General features: G+C 23.3%; 8 protein-coding genes across 8 annotated transcripts; 3 read left to right on the top strand and 5 right to left on the bottom strand.

Moving 5' to 3' along the window:
• Positions 1 to 809: 809 nt before the first annotated feature.
• On the top strand, positions 810 to 4553 carry PVVCY_1200670 (transcription factor with AP2 domain(s), putative; the record flags this gene model as incomplete). Its single annotated transcript, XM_008625078.1, has 1 exon — positions 810 to 4553. The coding sequence occupies one exon, from the start codon at positions 810 to 812 to the stop codon at positions 4551 to 4553; it is 3744 nt and encodes a 1247-aa protein (XP_008623300.1).
• Positions 4554 to 5732: 1179 nt separating this feature from the next.
• On the bottom strand, positions 5733 to 6062 carry PVVCY_1200660 (conserved Plasmodium protein, unknown function; the record flags this gene model as incomplete). The annotated part of the gene is made up of 1 exon (XM_008625077.1): positions 5733 to 6062. One exon carries the CDS (start codon positions 6060 to 6062, stop codon positions 5733 to 5735), a length of 330 nt encoding a protein of 109 aa, XP_008623299.1.
• Positions 6063 to 6763: 701 nt separating this feature from the next.
• Positions 6764 to 7117, bottom strand: PVVCY_1200650 (conserved Plasmodium protein, unknown function; the record flags this gene model as incomplete). Its single annotated transcript, XM_008625076.1, has 1 exon — positions 6764 to 7117. The coding sequence occupies one exon, from the start codon at positions 7115 to 7117 to the stop codon at positions 6764 to 6766; it is 354 nt and encodes a 117-aa protein (XP_008623298.1).
• Positions 7118 to 8041: 924 nt separating this feature from the next.
• On the bottom strand, positions 8042 to 8689 carry PVVCY_1200640 (conserved Plasmodium protein, unknown function; the record flags this gene model as incomplete). The annotated part of the gene is made up of 1 exon (XM_008625075.1): positions 8042 to 8689. The coding sequence occupies one exon, from the start codon at positions 8687 to 8689 to the stop codon at positions 8042 to 8044; it is 648 nt and encodes a 215-aa protein (XP_008623297.1).
• A 1005-nt stretch (positions 8690 to 9694) lies between these two features.
• Positions 9695 to 11545, bottom strand: PVVCY_1200630 (RING zinc finger protein, putative; the record flags this gene model as incomplete). The annotated part of the gene is made up of 2 exons (XM_008625074.1): positions 9695 to 10420; positions 10517 to 11545. The coding sequence occupies 2 exons, from the start codon at positions 11543 to 11545 to the stop codon at positions 9695 to 9697; spliced, it is 1755 nt and encodes a 584-aa protein (XP_008623296.1).
• Positions 11546 to 14599: 3054 nt separating this feature from the next.
• Positions 14600 to 16833, top strand: PVVCY_1200620 (rhoGAP GTPase, putative; the record flags this gene model as incomplete). The annotated part of the gene is made up of 5 exons (XM_008625073.1): positions 14600 to 14688; positions 14877 to 14990; positions 15101 to 15213; positions 15434 to 16284; positions 16390 to 16833. 5 exons carry the CDS (start codon positions 14600 to 14602, stop codon positions 16831 to 16833), a joined length of 1611 nt encoding a protein of 536 aa, XP_008623295.1.
• An 840-nt stretch (positions 16834 to 17673) lies between these two features.
• On the top strand, positions 17674 to 18420 carry PVVCY_1200610 (conserved Plasmodium protein, unknown function; the record flags this gene model as incomplete). Its single annotated transcript, XM_037634611.1, has 4 exons — positions 17674 to 17767; positions 17941 to 18007; positions 18107 to 18158; positions 18298 to 18420. The coding sequence occupies 4 exons, from the start codon at positions 17674 to 17676 to the stop codon at positions 18418 to 18420; spliced, it is 336 nt and encodes a 111-aa protein (XP_037490692.1).
• A 63-nt stretch (positions 18421 to 18483) lies between these two features.
• On the bottom strand, positions 18484 to 20037 carry PVVCY_1200600 (conserved membrane protein, unknown function; the record flags this gene model as incomplete). Its single annotated transcript, XM_008625071.1, has 8 exons — positions 18484 to 18736; positions 18856 to 18980; positions 19083 to 19147; positions 19236 to 19336; positions 19456 to 19520; positions 19627 to 19683; positions 19784 to 19856; positions 19961 to 20037. The coding sequence occupies 8 exons, from the start codon at positions 20035 to 20037 to the stop codon at positions 18484 to 18486; spliced, it is 816 nt and encodes a 271-aa protein (XP_008623293.1).
• Positions 20038 to 20978: the final 941 nt, after the last annotated feature.

Raw genomic sequence — 20978 nt, 5'->3', positions numbered from 1 at the left:
CACTAAAGACTGAATGATATTATATTATATATATGTTTATAAAAAATCAAAAAAAAGAAAAAAAAAAAATAATAGCAATACATAACTTTTTAATGAGAAAAAATGTCCCACTTATTTTGTTAATTTGATGAACTATATATATATATATATAGAACAATATGCATTTTTTTTTTTTTGTATATTTTGCAATTATATAATTTTTATGTATCAATGATATATATATTCTCTATATAGATTGAGAGTGTGTATTTTATATATATTTTGTATGTGCTTGAGTTATTATTAAAAAAAATGCAGCAGCTTTAACATGGATTAATTATTAATACAAATATATTATTGTGAATTACATTCTTATATATATCTATTAAGGGTATTAAACAAAAACTATAATTACTCTTAATTTCACTATATAAATGCTTTCACAATTTAAGAAGATGCTTGTATATTTTTGAAGAATGCCAAGGCATATATAACACGTAAATATATGATAAAAAAAAATAATAAAAATTGAATAAAACAAAAGAATACACATATATATGTATACGAATAATTTGATTCGAATGTTTATATATAAAGGGTATATCTTATAAATATTAGACAAACATACAAAAAACTATATATGTATATAATGTATAAATGAAGGTATAGTTTGAATACAAATATATACCTATTTATATATACATTATATACCCATACAATATTTAATGTGAATTTTTATACGTGTATTAAAAAGTGCACAAGTGTTAAGCCAATTTATGTAGCCATAAAGATATTTAGAATATATGTAATTAATGAATTTTTTTTGAAATATGGAAACGTTAGTTAGTGAAAATAATATTAATACAAAAAGCGAAGATGGTAATGAAAATAGTGAAAAGTTAGCTGAAGATTCAAATAATGTTAAAGGTGAAGAAAATGAACTAATATATGAAAAAAAAGAGGAAATATATACAAATTATGTTGAGCAAGATAAATTAGATGTACCATCATTAGTAGAAATATGTAAACAACAATTAATAGTTATCTTAAAGGATATGTGTACTGATTCAAATAATTCAGATGAAAAAATATCATTTTTATATCATTTGAATAGGTTGAGAAATGCACTAACAGTTGTCGATTTACATAACTATATAGCCGTATTTGGGCCATGTTTAAGTTACAATAAATTGCCATCTACTTGGAATATTTCAGTGTGTGATTATTTAAAACAACAATTAAATATTTTACGAGCAGCAGATTCACAGCAAAATTCAAATAATTATATGAACTACTATGATTTACATAATGAATATGAAGAAGCTATAATAAATAAGAAACAAAATTTTGCTAATAATTCTAATTTTGATAATAATAATGCAAATAGTAGTTTTAATTTAGCAAGTATGGTAAGCTCATCAAAAGATAATACAAATTTAAGTATTAATGGTAAAATTATAAATCAAAATAATTTTTTAAATAATGGAGGCAATATGAATAATTATGGTGATCAAAATGAAAATATGGTAGACGATTATTATGATTGTCTGATGCGAACAAAATTACCAAATGAATCTCTTAATAATTTAAAATATATGATGAATGAAAAACAAGCTAATTCTAACAATGCAGATGTTGATAATGTTTTATCCTATTTAAAAAAATATGAACTAAAATCAAATAAAAATAATACAAATAAAAATGATGACCCTTCAAAATATAATAATAAAGAATCGGATTACGATTATCAAGAAGAATATTTAAAAGATAAAATGTTATATGATTCAGATATGGATGAAAATAATATGATGGATCCCAACTTTTTAGATGGTGCATATAATAATGGTATGAATGGAAGAGGCCCTCAAGATTATGATAATAGTGGCAATAGCATGATCGGAATGAATAGTAATGGTACCAATATAAATAATAAAAATTATAATATAAAACTTGAAAAAATAAAAAAAAATGATACAATGAATAGTTGGAATAAACCTAATACTGAAGGTCACCCTGAATATTTGCCAAGAATTCCAGGTGTTCGATTTAATCCTAAAAAACAACAATGGCTAGCTGCTTGGAATGACAATACAAGAGAAATAAGAAAATATTTTTCAGTTAAACAATATGGTTTTGAACAAGCCAGAATATTAGCTGTTAAAGCTCGACAAGAAGCAGAAAAGGCAGGTGCAAGATGCAAGCCAATGTTTCATGTACATGGTAGAAAAGCAATGGATGGTATATCTAATGAATTAATAAAAGTTAGTCTTATAAATACTCAGATGAGTAGTAATGAAATGGATCAAAATTATAATAACGGTATCCCTAATGGAAGTAATAATGCAATGATGGGAAATAATTGTAATATGGTTATGGGCAATGGTAATAATCTCGGAGGATTCTCCAATGGTATGAATAATTTGAACGCAATAAATGACATGCATAACATGGGTGGAATGAATGCATTAAATGGGATGAACCAATTAAATGGTATGAATATGGGAAATATGAATGGTGAAAATAATAATGCAATGTTGGGAATGGGATTAGTTACTTCACCCAATGGCATATTAACTAAAAAAGATTTATTAAAAAGTGAAACAAATAAAGGAATAAAAAGGGGTCGAGGCAGACCACCGAAAAGGAAACTGAGTGAAGATTCACATCTATCATTAGATGAAATAGAACAAAATATACGAAGAGGATATATTGCTAGTAATAATGGAGGAATGAATGATAATGCAGAATTGTTAGAATGTATGGATTCATATGAAAAAGATTGTACTAGACCTATGAAAGGGGTTTCATATAATGACAGAAAAGGTTCATGGCTAGCTTATTGGTCAATTGGTAAAAATTTTCAAATGCGACGATTTCCAATTAAAAAGTTAGGTTTTGAAAAAGCTAAAGAATTAGCTATCCAATGTCGATTGGAAGCTGAACAAGCTGGTGCAACAACAACTGAAAATAGAAATAAAAGAGGAAGAAATTTATTAAATAGTAATATAGATGGAATGATAGATAATGGTTCAATGTTAGATCAGGATGATAACATGAACGATCATACGAATGGGGTCAATAAAGGGATGAATAGAAATATGTTATTACCACATATGCATAATTTTAATAATGGGCACAGTATAGGAAATAATATAGCAAATTCAGGAGCAAACCCATATCAACATCATGGAATGCTTGGAGTTATAGGAGGTGTACATAATAAAATTCCACATAGTGATGGGCAAGATAGTGAAAATGATTTTTCTCCTACAAAAAGAACTAGAGCTCCAAGAGGTCGACGTATGGAAAGTTTAACTGCAAGAGCTAATGCATTAACACCTGTTGAAGGAGTTAGATTTGATCCATATTCATATTCATGGTTTGCTAAATATTTAGAAAATGAAAATTCCAAAGAACCCAAAATTTCAAAATATTTATTAAAAAAATGGGGATTCAACAAGGCACATAGTTTAGCTGTACATACTGTTAAATGTGCATATAAAGCTGTTCCATTTACAGATGAAGAATTATTAAACATATTTAATATTGACACAAAAAACATGATGAATAATGGTACCAATCCAAATGGTATGATCAATATAAATTTTAAGGATAATTTTGCTAATGGTGGGGTTGATAATAATGCACCAAATTTTACTTCAAATAATTTTGGAAATAATAATATGATGAATAACATAGGAATGATAAACGGAGGAGTTGGTAATAATTCAAATATGGATATGAATATGCATGGAGGTAGTTCTGGAAATATATCTAATATCGGGAATATACCAAATCAAATTAATAATAATTATCCGGGAAATATCGGTGCATTTAAAAATTATACCAGCCCAGGGGTTGGAAATAATGGTATGGTTGTAGTACCACCAGGTATGAATAACCTTGCTGATTTAAATGCAATAAATGGATTAGACCCGAATGGAGCTAATGATAATAAAATAATGGATCCATCAAATATAAATGGAAAAAATAATAATTTAGAAAATGATAATACAGGAATGGATGGGAGGAATATCGGAAACCCAATAAATAATAATATAAATCAAGTTAACAAAATTAATCATATGAATGGTTATAATTTTAATAATTTACATACAGGAGGAGTAGGAAATATTATTGGAAATAATAATGTTAGTGGACATGGTGACAATATAAATAATTATGTACCAAATATAGATGGGTCTAATACATCAGGAGATAAAATGAATTCATTAAATAACTATTTGATTGATGATAATAAAAATAATATGGAACATGGAGGAATAAATCATGGTGCAAATAATAATAATTCTGTATATGGTCAGATGGATAATGAAATGGCTAGCCATAATATGATAGATCAAACATATGGAATCCAAAACAATAATAATAATCATGGAAATATGAATCCAGATATGATAAACAATTTAATGGATCATATAAATAACAATGACAATAATACGGATATGGGTAATAATACTCAAGATGAAAATAATAACAGTAATAATTCGTATGAGCAAAATGGAGGCAGCAATTTTAATGGGTATACAAATGAAGATGGAATGGAAATGTAAATGTAAATGAGATCCATCTATATATATTATATGGATTCTAAACCAGAAATAAAAACAGAGTAGTAATATGAAATGTTTAAGTTAGACGTGTACATAATAGCACATTAATATTTATATGTATATGTATTTGTCGCATGAGGTTGGAATTATTTATTTGAATTATTTTGTGAATGTATGAAACGGATATAAATCGAATGTGTTGTTGTTGACAAAAATTGTAACATTTATTTTGTCATAAATGATTTAAATATATGAAGTATTAAATTATTTGAAAAAAAAATAAACCTGAATAAGATTTGAAAAATAAAAATATTGTATCATACATAATAATACGATATACATATATAAATTGTATAAGATATGTATACCCTATTATTTATGTTACATATTTTTTCATTACGGGTTTATTATTATGTATTTTTTTTTTCGCTTTTGATTTTTTTTTTTTTCTTCAATTTTTGTCTCTTAGTAATTTAATTTTTTTTTTATTTTTTTTGAATAATTTAATCAAATAGTATTAATATGTTTTATTTTTTTTATTAATGTATAATATTGCATATTAATATTAATATGTACGTATGTATATGCGTATATTTGTGTTATGTGCGTATCATGTGTGTACGTACCAACACATGCGTGTTTATACATATGAATGCTATTATGTGTTAATTTAATTGTTTAATTTTTTTTTTTATTAAATTTATCTTAATGTTTTATCTTTATAATTATTTTATTCTTCACTCTTATTATGCTTCGTCTTTCCTTTTTTAATAAACATAATTGTAAATATATCATATCATGTTTTTATCAATACTCATAGTTATTAATATAAAATACTTAAAAAATAACATGAATTATATTTTGTGAATTAAGTTAGGAATATTATTTCTAATCAAATATGTATACAATTTGAAAAAAAAAAAAAAAGAGGTATAAAAACATTGTATTATAGCACGATGGAATATGAAAAAATAGTTAATTTCCATGCACAACTACAAAATGATAAAGCATTTAAATAAGAGAGGAAATATACTCTCTTTAGTTGCATTAAGGTTGTTCATCATAGTCCAAATAAGTTTACTAAATAAAATGTATAACCATTTTAAGATAATTTCACTTGTTCTGTTTTGAAGCAACATCAAAGTGTATTTATAGGGAATGGTTATAAAAAATTCGGTGTTATCTTCCCTTTTTTACAAAATTAGCAATATCTGTAATTTTTTCTCGCATTTTTGAAGTTATTTCTGGTTTAGCTCTTTGATGAATTTCTAAATGTTTTAAAATTTGACCAGCTCTATACCAATTTATATCACTATTTTGCCTTAAACACATGAATAAGTTTTTTTTCCCCTCTAATAGCATACCTCGACTTTCTTTTAATTTTCTATTAGCCTCTAAAGATAATCTTTCTTGTTTTTTGGCATCTTTATAGTTTTGGCTTTGTTTAACTCCATAAGGGATCTTTTCCTTAATCTTTTTGTATAAATTTATTCGCCGTATTTTAATCATTTTTATTTCATCTTTTCCTTTTATTTATTTACATGTACATATACCATGTGTTATTATATAGTAAGAATATTATGATATAATATTTTGTTTATACATTTTTTTATATTATTAAATATGGAATAATTAAAATTGTATATGCAAATATTCCTTTATTATAATTAAATAGTGGAATGCATTACTTTTTATGGATTTTTTTTTTAGGTATATGCACATATTATTTAGATTTATTTTCAAACATGTTTTACAAAAAATGTAGAGAACTAGTCTCAGAATTCATGAGTTGAAAAAAAGTGCAATCATTTATTTTTCAAATTAATATATTTTTTATTTTAAACATTTTTTTCAACTTTCACAAAATAAAAGTTAGTGAAATAAAACCTTAAACCCCAAAATGAGCATAATAACAAAAACAACAAAAATGCATTTATTATGCATACACACATAGTTCATATATTTTCATGGAACTAAATATAAAATGAAAAAATAAAATAAAAAATGCCATAAAAAAATGGTACTATTATTTACAATACTCCATTGTAATGGTTAAATAAAAAGAGGATACCAAAAAATATGTCACTGAAAAAGTGGTAGACTTTATAAATGCAGCCAAATTTGGAAAACCATAAAACTATCACTACTAATGTGAAAAAAAAAATGAACAATATTAAGTTAGATTTTTTGTTTATATGGTTACAAACTTGTTATATCATTCCTGGTGGGATGTTTAAAGCTACTGATGTTAATACAAAATTTATGTGAAATTCTTTTTGCTTATTTTTATTTGATATATTTATTTGATTTTCTTCTATTATTTCATATGGTTCTTCATCTGAATTTAGAATATATGAAAATTTATCCTTGTCTTTAATTAATGCATCATCATAACTATTATAGCTTGGTAAATCATCATCGTCTAAATAATTTTGTTTGTTTTCTTCAGTTTCATTTTGTTTTGTTTCTTTTGAATTGGTTTCTCTTTCAGGATACTTTTTTTTATTTTTATTTTTTAAATATCGTAAGGATTGAAGTTTCTTTTTTTTATCTTTTAAGACCATTGTAAAATTGATTAAGCTTGAAAAATGAAAACAAACAAGAAATAATAGGCCTATGGCAATAAAAGCCAATCCTTGTATAATTTTCTATAATTATGGAATATAGAAAATACGAATATTTTTGATTCCCTATTTATTACTAAAAAGGTTTTAGTTAAAAAGATAGTTCGAGAAGTTAATGGAATTATTTCTAAAATTAATTATTGTTCATTTTTTATTTGATAATATATATTTTAGTAAAACCGCACTAAAAATAAGCCCATAGAATATATAAAAAAATGGATATTATAAAAGTAATAACAATAATAGTAATAATAAAAAAGTAATAATAAAAAAGTAATAATAAAATAGCAATAACAATAATACATGTTCTGGTTTTTTCCTTACATATTGAGGCGTGATTTAAAATTATTTTTATTTGACCCTTTATACCCAATATTTTCCATCCCCTTTTTTTTACAAATTTTTAAAAAGTACGTTCAATTGGCTACATTTGCTATGTTTTTTTCGATTTTATTTATTTTTTAATTATGAAAAATGACATTAAAAATGGATAAAAATAATTATGCTTTATAAAACGTTGCCCGTGTAAAATAATCAAATACAGGGTTAATATATCAACCCTCTATTTTTTTTGAAAATTTTGAAAAGAAACCAAATGGAAAAATAAGTAAACTAAGGTTATGTTATGACAACTTTTGTGAAACATAATATTTAAATAAATTATTTGAAAATACATGGATAGTTTTATGTGCATTCCCCTCAATGGAAGGAATGCAAAACTGTTGTAAAACAAAAAATAGAAAGAAATGGTACACACAAAAAAATAAGAGAAATAAAAAAGTAAAAGAATAAAAAAGTAAAAAACAAGTCGTATGCTATATTATTCAAATGCTATAATGTGTAAGTTCCCAATGGTATGTATGACTAACCATCTGAATCGTCTGAATATCCAGATAAAAGAAAAGAAGTTTGGGGTTGTTGATTATTTTTCAATAATTCTTTATCTTGAATATTTTTATTATCAGAATTTGGATTATCTGTTTTTTTTTTTGTAGTTTTAATTATAGCTTTAATATTTGTTTTAATTTCATTATTATTTTTTTTTTTATTAATAATTTCTTTTTTAATTTTTTTAAAGTTATGATTAATATCATCTTTCAAAATATCATCATGGGATGTTATATTTTTTAATTCTTTTTTTTTAACATAATCTTTTATTGCTTCTTTATATTCATCAGCAACTTCTTTTTCTCTTTCTTTAATTTTTTCAAAACTATAATTATCAAATACTTCATGATTTCCATATAAGTCTATATTTTCTTCATTTATATTTGGTATATCTAATAAAGTTGTATTGTCTTGATTTTCTTTTGTTGTATTTCCCTTATTATTTTTGTTTAATTCTAATTGTTCAGATAGACTTAAAAAGTTATTGCCTCTTTTAAATTCTGGTAGATCCTTAAGAATTTTATTTTCATCAATTTCTTTTACACTCCTTGCATCTTTTTCCAATTCTTTTATTCCTTCTTCTGTATATTCTTGTTTATATATATAAGTTTTCACAAAGTTCATATTTTCAAATTTTTTTTAAGGAAGAAATTAAAACAAACTATTACCTAGGTTAATTCAAATATATATAATGCCTATATGGTGTTATTATAGGATCATTATAGAGACATTATTAATCAAACTGTTATATATATAGTCACAATAAATACATTTAATCCATTTTTATACAATAATATGTGATAATTTTATAAACTATTTAGAAATAACATCCCATTAACCAAGGTTTGAATAATCTTATTTTTTTATTCTTCAATTATTTACTTTTTTTTTTATGAGATGAATAAAAATTTCTGAAGTAATGGCTGAAAATTAGCAAATAAATTGATTAATATATTTATATGGTATATTATTATAGTATTTAAAATTTTTAATTATATAAAATTACAAAAAAAATTTTCATTTAAATGATTTTTAATTTTTCATTTGTTAAAACAATTATAAAAAAATGATAAAAATATATTATATATCGGTTTTACGTAATATCAATTCCAAAATTAATGAATGACCAAATTGGTATCCGTTTTTTTTTTATTCATGAAATATATATTACCAACAATTTTTATGGACAAATTTAAACAAAAGATATTAACAATTGAAATGAGTTAACACCAGGATATTTCATCCATACAATATTGTATATGAATCACTTTTAAAACAATTATTTAAAATTAGGAAATCCTACATATATAGTAAATTCATTTTACCTTGTATTTTCTTATTAGCTAGCTCATTGTTTTAATATGCATTACACTACATTCGAATAGTAATATTATATTGGAAAGGTTATATTTGATTATTTAAAACACCAATTTTTAATTTATATGTTATATGTATATATATACAATTATTGAAGTTTGACTAAAACAAAAGACAAAAGCGGATTATCAGATGAACCGATTCAAATGGTGCATCTTCATATCTCGAAATGTAAATAAAACAAATGAAAAATAAAAATGGAAAATATAAAATATGGAAAGATAAATATGTTTGGTTTTATGGTGATTCATTTTAAATGCGCAATTTATGACGACAACAGGGGCAGGTCAAATTGAACCTAAACCAGTTTTGTACACATTTCCAATGATATGTATGAAGACAAGTCAATTTAATACATTTATCATTATTTATGAAATGCTCAAAACAAACTGCACATTGTTCATTTATTATATTGTTGTTATTTTCACTTTGCATATTTCTTTGTCCAATTATAATGTTTTTTGGATCGTAGGAAGTGGTTTCTTTATTATATTCATACATAAGAGGGCTTAAGTGATCTAGTATGGTTTTCTCATTTTTTGTTGAAGATTCCATATTTATATTTGCCGACGGAAATAATCTTAATAATGAATCAGTGTCGAGGTGCTGTAAAATATTTAATATTGCATAAGGCTTATATTCAAATGGTAAAGATTTGATATAATTAAATGATTTAGTTGATATAACATCAAAAAATGTTGGTTTTACTGAACCTTGAGTATATATTGATGTGTTGGCACTTATTCTTCCTTTTCCAGATTCCATATCAATTGGGTCTACCCCCATAATTTTGAATTGTACACCTCTATAAAAAAATGTATCATAAAGAGAAAACGTACTTAAATAATGTCTCTCTATATATGGCTTTATATAATCTATAAATAAGTTATAGTTATATGTTGTTGGTAAAGTATCATAAAGAGGGACAATGTGTACGTTGTTATATTCTTCATATGAATCAACTCTAAGATTTATTTCCTGTAATATGTGAAAATATTAAGAATAAATATGTTGTAAGGTCATAAAAAAGGAATAAATAAACAAATATGCAATATCAAAACTTAAATGGCTTACAGTTAAATCATCGATAAAACCAGCACTTATATCTATGTCAATTTTTGAAACTAGAAAAGAAAAATTATTTACATTAAATAATTTTCCAGGATAAAATAATTTATTTTTGTTGTTTTTAAAATAAGGAATTAAATGGTTCATCAAAAAATTTTGTATCACAATTTTATTTATTTTTTTTCTCTCTTTTTTCTTTGTATTGTATTCGTTAATAGTGGTATGATTGACTATCTTTTCTATTGAGCACTGTTCATTTTTTGAAACTTTGTTTCTACTTTTTGACATGCACAATTCAGGAATAAAATTAAAATATAATGGGAATAAAGACATAGCCCCATTGAAAAATTCGTTACTCTTTTTAAGTATCATTTTTTTGAAAGAAACAAATTTTCTTTTAATGGTTTTCTCATATTTTTTATAATTTTTATCATTTATTATTATTATTTCAATTTTTTTTAAATAATCAACATATTTTCCATTAGTATAAATTAAGGTATCATGATTAAGTATACCCTTTGATGGTATGCAATTAATAATAACATAATCGACATTGTTGTCAAGTAATTGTGACGTTTTTTCTTTTTTGACATTATTTTTAAAATTGTCTGAATCAATTTTGTTTATATTTTTTTCATCGTCATTTAGAGGAAGGAGCATGTCAGATGTCTGACTTTCATCAGCAGAGCTCTCATCTGTTGAAACTTTATCAATTCCAAAAAGAGTATCATTGTCTAATTTTTTTTTTATACTTTCATCTTTTTCATTTATATTTGGAATTTTGCTTATTTTCAAGTCGGAATATTCCGAGTCATCTTTTAAACTAATAACGACCCCTTCGTACAATACACTTTTTTCATTAATTAGTTCATTCAATTTATTGTACAATTCATGAACATTTGTGGTTCTTTTTTTTATTGGTAAGATATGAACTTTTTCTAAAATATTGTTTTTTTCTAATATATTTAATTTTGTTTGTGAATTAATTATAGGCAAAAAATGCATATATTTACTTTTCCCACTCTTTCTCTCCATATCTATGTATTTTCATTTTATATACATAAAGTGATTGATTGATATTGTTATATATGATTCTTCTAAATTTCTGAATATATATTTAATGGCATCCAGACATGTATTTACGCATGTGTATGCTTGACGTTTAGCGTTTTATTGTATATTTTTTTCTGTCTGTTATATCATTGTAATTTTAAATTTATGATAGCATAAAACTCTTTAACTACTATAAATTGTGTAAAATTTGTTTGTCACGAAAAAAAAATTAAGTCAAGCTTAAAAATGAAAACTGTAGGAAATATACAGGATAAGTATAAAGAATTTTATTTACTAAAATTCTATTTGCCACCTTTTTTGACTTATTTAATTACAATTTGAAAAAAATTGTCTATATGTTGAAAAGAAGAATTATTTTTAATTAAAATAAAAATATATCATTAAATTTATTATTATTTTTATGTATATTTTTTATCATATAATTAAAATTTATGAAAAATTGGGAAATAATTCAACTATGTTTATACACATTCTACAATAGAAACTGTTAATCTTTGGTTAAAAAAACCGTTGATTTTTTGTTAAGTAAATAATTTAACATAAAAATAGGAAAAATAGAAAAACGGAAAAAAATTATTATATATATAAAAATACAGGTATATAAAAAATTAAAATGTAGACAAAAAAAAATATTATGAAATACAATGTTTGTAGAAATTTACATCTTTAACAATTATAAAAATGTGTCGCTATTAAAAAAAAAAACATATTATATTTATAGAAAATGTTCATTTTGTTTTTTAGTTTTTCTATTTTTTAATGGAATGATATATTGTTTAAAATAAAAAATACTCTATAAAGTTAAAAATACTTTTATTCAAATAGAAAATAAAAATATATAATACATAATTTATATGTATTTATTTTTTTAAATATATGATAGTGAATTAGAATATGCATAATAACTAAATATAAAAAAAACAACATGCGAAAAAAAAATATGGAGTCTACGATTATGTCTGCGGTATGTGCGTGAAATATTTTGAGGTATATATACTATATTTTATACATTTTTTTTAGGGGTAAAAGGATAATAATTAGAATTTTTTTTATTATATGTATTTTTATATTTAAAATGATTCATTAAATTAGTATTATGTTGTTAAAAATACACAAATCAACTTTGTTTTGCAGATGAAATCTGCAATTCTATTTTTAAAATCCTGTTGGTTGCACGCACCAGTTGCCTATAACATATGTTGTAAAAAAAAAATTATGAAATTAATATTAATTATTTTATTACCATTTTTTTATATAAATGAGAGTAATTTACTTATTTGTAGAAAATTATTTTTTTTATTATTTTATTAAAAATTTAAAATAACCAAAAAATATTGTATAATTGGAAAAATTCAAAGATATAGCCGTATACGCACGCACACATAGGACATACATTTTCAACATAATCATATATATAACTAAATAGCTAAATTATGAATATATATTTATTTTAAGGATATTAAATGTATTTTTTTTTATCCTTATAACACATATAGAATATCAAAGAATCTCTCAAATTAAAAATATATGTGCAGCGTGATGATGTCTTTGATTTGTTAATTTGTTTATTTTTCGGTTGTTATTTTGGTCATAATTTTGGCTATATTTTTTCTTTTTTACATGAACAGTTCATACATTTTATATAAGAATATGTATACATGGTAATAATTTCAAAATACAAATATTTCACCTCTTTCTATTATAAATATGTATTGAGGCAAATAAAAAGAATATCGACATAACAAAAAAGTTATATTAAGTTAGGAATTATGAAGAATAATTATACACATATACTTAATGATTATTAAGGATTTTATTTTATAGCTAGAATAAAAAATATATATGTTTTTTTGTGTGTGTGCAACTATAAAAGTCCTTCCCCATTATGCGGAAATAACCATGTATTTATTTAGACTTTATTACAACATACACACATATTGATAGTGTATACGTATGTATAAATATATAAATAATAAATATAATTTATATTGGTATATATTCACCTTTTTTTAAGAACATACTTTTAACTATATTTTTGAGGAGTTCCCCATAAATTGACGGTGTTATGAGCATTATACTCTTATGATGATGTTTATATATTTATATGAATAGATATATCGTATATATATAATGATTGACTGCGAATGTGAAATTTGAGATATGATAAAAAAGCTCTAGCTTAGTCACCAAATTTATTAAACTTTATTGGCTATCCATCGAGAGGTGGCATTTGACTTATAAATAACATTTTAACATATAATTATCGTAAAAAATATAACTATAATTAATAAAATAAATAGCTTAATTCTATTTTTATGAAAAGATAGCATAAATCAAGAAAAAAACAAAATGTTTTGTTTTATTTTAATATATCATTAATATGCTATTGTTTTAAAAAATTTTTAAAAATGTAAAAAAAAAATAATATAAAAATATATACATGCCCTAATTAAAATTCGAAAAATTATATAAATTTAAAAAAAAAAAAGAGAAAAAAAAACAATATCATATATGTGTTATTTTATTATCATTCCAATGAAATAAAAGCTTCATGAAAAATCTGATATGTGAAATTTAAATGAGTTAGCATATATATATTATTTTGCAAATTTAACATTTTTGTTTTGCTTATTTTTTTTAAATTGAAACATATTCATAGATAAAAGATAATAAAATATTATGTAAGGTTATAAAAAAGAGGGAAAAATTCTTTTATTTAATTCCTCAAAAAAAAAAAAAGACAACCCGCTATTCATAAAATATTATAAATAGCTATAAAAATTTAAAATGAAGTTAAATCGGAAAGTTGCATGAATTAATGTTATTACCATCGTATTATAAAGGGGATTAAATTTTTTGTACATTTTTAAGCATGAATAAATGAAGATATAACATATATATTTCATTTATTTGATTTATTTACTTTTTTTTTGTGTCCCCACTTTTTTATATGTACAATATATATCGTTCATATTATTGTTGTATTTTTTACTATTAACATTTATAATTAAAAAAATGTTTGACTCCGATAATGAAGTTCCTGAGGAAATTTTACTGGAATACGAAAAGCTGCTGAAGAAAGCACAAGCCGAAAATTTTGATGAGTATATAATTTTTTATAAAAAATATAAATAATAATTTGCCTCCAGTGTTTTTTTGTTACTTATTATTTGCATATACATTCATGTGAATTATCATTTATGTCTATTTTTAAAACCATTGAGTAGATTATATCTATGCATATGTATAAAAGAATTTACCTATATATATGATCAATTTTTGTCCTTGTTAGGCTGTATAATACAGACTTACTAAAAACAATAGGAAAAGATGGGTATGGCTCCCATATTGTTTTACTGATTCCTTGTTTTATAATATCATCTGGATCGGATCCTGAGAAAACATTGTAATTTAAAAAATAGAAAAATAAGCATAAATAAAATATAAATTTGACGAAAATATTTAATGTGTATATTTGCATATATAATGTTGTATATTTTTTATGTTATCTTTTAGGAGATATGTAATCATGACTTTAGATCCTATTGTCAAAGAGAATTATGTGCTTGTTTTATGTGAAACACACACAAATTGGCTTAGCAATGTGGTATATGCATATGCCAAGCAATGTAAGAACAATTCATGCATATATATATATATTTCATAACGAGAGAATGTTGTTTTACACTTTAGACATGGAATTTGATTGATTATTATTGTAATAAATTGTATTGTTTTAATTTAATTTTTCGAGCTATAAGCATATATATATTAATATTGCATTTACTCATTTTTTGCAAAGATTTTGATACAAAAATATTTATACATATATTATTATTATCTTTTTAGGGTATGATACTTTGCCAAGAATATATAAAAAAAATCTGAAAAAATTGTACCTAGTGCATAGTGGATTTTTTTCGAAATCTCTGCTAACTATATTAACCCCATTTGTGTCAACAAAATTTTGGAAAAAAGTTGAATATATTGAAAAATTAGAAGATTTGTTTTTAAAATTAAATATTAATCCAACTGAAAATCTAAAACACTTTCCTTATATTGTACAAAGAAATGAAGAAGTATTATTAGGGGAAGGAATACCTATATCTCCATTTTCTGCCGATTTAGAAATATTATGTCAAAGATTTGGAAAAAGCTATAATGGTTTTAAACATATCCCTTCTATACTTGTAGATTTTTTAACTTATTTATGCAAACCAGAGACAATTACAACAAAAGATTTATTCTATTTACAAACAGATGCAAATACAATATATAATATAATAGGAGATATAGAATATGGAGAGCCTACAACCGATTTTAGTAATATTCCTTCTTTAGTATGTTCCTTTAGATTATTTCTAGATACACAAAAACATGGATTATTAGGAAAAGATGCATTTACACGATTATATCATTTAAAAACAGTATCAGCATCAAATAAAACAATAAAAGAAAATATTAAAAAATTATATAATAAATTAAAACCAGGAACTAGAGATTGTATATTATGTATATTACAATTCTTTCAGACTGTTTCAAAATATTCAAATGAAAATAATATGACTATAGAAACACTAGGGAAAATATTTGCACCAACCTTCTTTAGGCCAAAAAAAACACATTTTTTATTTGTCGAATGTATACCTATGGCTAATAAGTGCATGCAATTGCTTATTGAAAATCCGGAATTCTTGATGGTATGTCATATATTGCTTCTTATTAATATGTTAGTCCTTTTATTTATCCATTATATTGATGCATTGCTTATATTATATGCTTTTTTTCTTTTTTTATCCTAAAAGGCTCAAGATACTAACAATACAGATAGTAGTAGTGACAGTTCAGAGAGCAGTAATCGGGATGCAAATTCAAATTCCGATAAAAGTGAAAATTCAGAATCAAATGAATCAAGTGATGATGATGAGGAGGAGGACAAAAGCAAATCAATCGAATCAAATAAAACTCTAGAATCTGGGCATTCTAATAGTGCAGAAAGTTTAAATAAAAAAAATATGAATGAATTAGATAGTAAAAAAAAACCAGAAGCAGAATCAGAAGAATCGGAAGAAGAATCTGAAGAATCTGAAGATGAATCCAAAGAATCGGATGGCGAGTCAAAAGATTCAGAAGACGAATCAGATGAATCAGAAGAAGAAAAAGAAAAAGAGCATGTAAAGGAACAAGAGTCTATTGCATCGGAAACGAAAAAAGTTGTCTTCAAAAGGGAAAGTGAAACTATAGAATGATTGGGGAAATAGCCGTGTAAAAAAAAGGATATAAAAATATATGATAAATATTTCAAACAATATGACGTTTATTAACAAGAAAAATTTAAAGCAATGAAGAAATAAAATAAATTAATTTGTATAAGAGAATATAATATGCATACATGCACTATATCAGTGTATGGTGATATTTATGGGATTACTTTTTTGCGCTTTTGCATACTAATTTTTCCTTTTTTTGTGATACGCAATTGCGCCCATATATGGATAATGCAAATTTCAAATTACTCGAAATTGTGCATATAATGAAATATTATTAATGAACAAAAAATGCATGCGCATATAGATGTACTACATATTACCGTAAAAATAGAAAATGCACATAATGGCTTTTCTTTGTCTTTTTTCTTTCATACAATAAAATGATAGTTTTTATAAATTTTTATGCATTTTTTGTATATTTTTTTTTGTTAATTAATGCTATCTCTATAAAGTATAAAAACTTATTTATCTTTTTATTTTTTGGAATATTCCACATTTTTGTAATTTATACCCATATATACATGTATGTACGTATATAGGAGTACATAAATACGTATATTATTATAAAACATATAAAATATGAACAATTAATGCTCATATACGTCTTTTTATTTTAGTAAATCTTTAGTATTGATATTTGTTGCATTATTATTACGATTAAATTTATTGTCAATTTATCTTTAAGTGGTGTCCTAAAAGAAAGGGGGTAGTAAATGCAATGAGAAAGCAGAAATAAAAAATAGCGAAAAAAAAATATTGAAAAAAAACAGCGAAAAAAAATAGCGAAAAAAAAATAGCGAAAAAAAATATTGAAAAAAAATGGCTAGTTCCTCAAGTGAAATAAGTGAATCACTAAACACCTGGATGAGCAATAATTCATCAATTGTATCTTACGTATTAATAAATTCTGACGGTAACCACACACAAATAAAATAATATACACGTGTAGTGTTTCCATGCAAGTACATGTTTTCAAATAAAAATGGTATATATCGCTTTCGTTAGCAAGAACTGATGTTTTGTCATATTGTAATGGCATAAAAAAAGCAAAAAAATATATATGCTCGAATTTACTAATGAACATAGGTATCCCATTGAAGTACAACGAAGATGCCAGTTATGAGCATGCGGTTAAGCAAGCGTCACTATTCTTGTAAGTCCACCAAGCTAAAAAGACAATATAGGAAATATTTATTTTTTCCAATTTTAAACTAATAGGTTATTGTATTTTTTTTATATTTTTTAATTACAGAGGGTTATTAACAAAAACAAAAAAGTGTGTTAAAGAGTTGTTTCCTCAAGAGGTAAAAATAAAAAAAAAAATATATAAACTTAAAATGGCATAAAAATTGAATGAAAACAAGAACAATTTGGATATAATATATGATTATATATAATATTGCCATATAACATGTGTTTTTATTGTCATTTATTTCCTTATAGAACGAATTTAATAATAACTTAAGAATCCGCACAAGCAAGGAAACAGAATATATTTTATGTAATTATGGGGATTATTCCTTAATTACACAGCAAAATTGCAAAGACATGCAGAATCAAAAATAATAAAATAAAATAAAAAAAATTGTAAATCGTTTACTGTGCATATGTCATTATTAAAAAGTTGATTTATCTACTTTTTTTTCTTTTATTATTTTTTTTTTTCAATCCTTTATTTGAATCATTTTCATTATCTTCACTATTATCATATACATCGTTATCATAAGAATATGAAGTGTTACTTTTGACAACTTCCACTTTCTCTATTTGTGAATTAAAAATATATTTTGAGCAACAAAATAAAATAAAGGTAATAAGAAAAAGGCTAACCAACTTAATAAATATCACACTACTAATTATGTCTTCATTTATTAGAATTATTCTGCAAATAGTTCGATAAAAAAAGGCAAATAAAAAAATAAGTATATATGTCAACGTGTGAACTTATTTAAAGAATAAATATGAATTCAAAAATTTGTATGTTATGTTTATTTTGTTTACTTATTCATAAGGGGAAGGATAAATGTGAAATATATTAAAAGAGAATTAACTGAATTTACTTTTTTTTTATTTTGTACATTTTTTATCCATAAATATAACAAATATGCTTTACTCAAATTAGAGATCTATAAAAACAAAAAAATTAAATATAAAAATGGAATACATGTGTTTGCATATTTTTTTTTAAAAATGATTATGCTCATATGTTTGTGGAAAAAACAATGTACCAAAAATGTGTTTGCTGATATGGATCTATAAATATGTTTCAAAGAAAAATCAACTGATTTCCCTCCTATAAAAATTAAAGACAAAAAAATAATAAAATAAGGATTGCTCATAATAGGAAATAAATATTTTATTCATGTTTTAGGATATATTACCAACTAAAAAGGGAAAAAAGTTTGTAGCAACTGATTCACAAAATCCCCAACTAAGACCCGCAGACAATACTCTACTCTTTATGTTAAACATATGCATTTGCCTATGAAATTGTGAAAACAATTTTAATATATTCTGTTTGAAATGAATGATTGAATAAGCATATATATATATATATATATATATATATATATATATATATATGTAGAATAGTGCTCATACTTATGGGACAAAACATAATAGAGTCCTATTAGATCAAAAAAATTTCCAGCCTCTTGAAAAACAATCTAAAAATTGAAAGATGAAGTATATTATTAATCATAAATAGGGGTAGAAAGGGGTGATAATTATGTATCTGTATTGGCATATTCCATCTTTTTTTTTTTTTTATACATTGAAAATTGTCATGCTCTGCATAAGTCCTATTGAGAGGAAGGCCAATGCAAACAACTGCAAAAAAAAGGTATTATATTATTATGCTTGTTATAGTTTGGTAATTATATATGGATATAAATATTTTACAACTTTTATAATTAAAATTATGTATAACCTTAACAATTTGAGAGGTAAAATAGTAGAAGAATGTTATGAAGAATAGTTTTGTGGATCCTTCACTCTTTGATCTAAAAAAGGGAAAGTAATAAAATTATGTAAGTCACACACAAAACTATAGCATATATCATGTAGCATATAGTAAGGATGTGAATATCTGATTTTATAAGTTTACAATTTATATCCATCCGATATTATATAGTAAGGGGCAAAGACGGATATAGAACAATTAACAAAATGGAAAAGCGACATTTTATTATTTATTTTGTGTATTAAATTTTATTTTAAAAATATTATCCTACATAATATGTTTTAACTTTTTTATGTAACTATACAATAAAACAATAAAAATGTATATAACCTTTTGGTGGCTAAAACATGCTAAATAATGAAATAAAAAAATAAAGGGCATATATAAAATACACAAAATAATATCCAAGTAAAATCTTATATTTATTTTATTGTATTTTTTTTATTTTTTTTTTTATTTTAGGAAAAAAAAAATGTTTATTCAACTATTGCACATATTAAGAATTATCCTTTTTTATTTTATTTTATTTTTCCCTTATGCTAAGCGGCTAAATACAAAATATTAAAAGTTAAACATATTTATGTATACATATTGAGCATGTATATTATATATAATATTTTTATTTCCCATTAGTTAGTTAAATTATTTAAGGAAATGCTTCATATTAACATTTGCATTTATTATTATTATTATTGCTAAAAATAAGTGACATTGTGTTATTTTATTTTCCCTTTTACAAAATACCCGATAAGAAAAAAAAATAATAGTGTGTAAATTATTCCATTATACAAACTTCACATAAATTACTTATATTTAAATAAAAATAAATTAATGAATTGTGACAGTTGTATAAATATATGTATGATTTACAACGAACAAATTGTATAAATTAAATCTAAAAATAACTAAACATATCAAAAAAAAAAAAAAATACAGAAAAGTTGTATAAATGTGTGTGTGCATATGAAAATGACTCTATATATATATGGAGAGTAAGCCATAACAAATTACTAAAAACATAAGTACCATATGCACGCAAACATATATAACTACACTAGGTGTTAAAAAGTTATAAAAAAAAATTATATTATATATACACGTCTTTATATTATTAAAGCCATAAAAATTTGAGAGATTAAAAAACAAATGAAACAAATAAAAC

The sequence above is a fragment of the Plasmodium vinckei genome (genome assembly GCF_900681995.1).
Source record: "Plasmodium vinckei vinckei genome assembly, chromosome: PVVCY_12".
NCBI classification, from domain to species: Eukaryota; Apicomplexa; class Aconoidasida; order Haemosporida; family Plasmodiidae; genus Plasmodium; species Plasmodium vinckei.
Note: the sequence above shows the minus strand (reverse complement) of the source record. Positions and strands in the feature narration are given on the sequence as shown.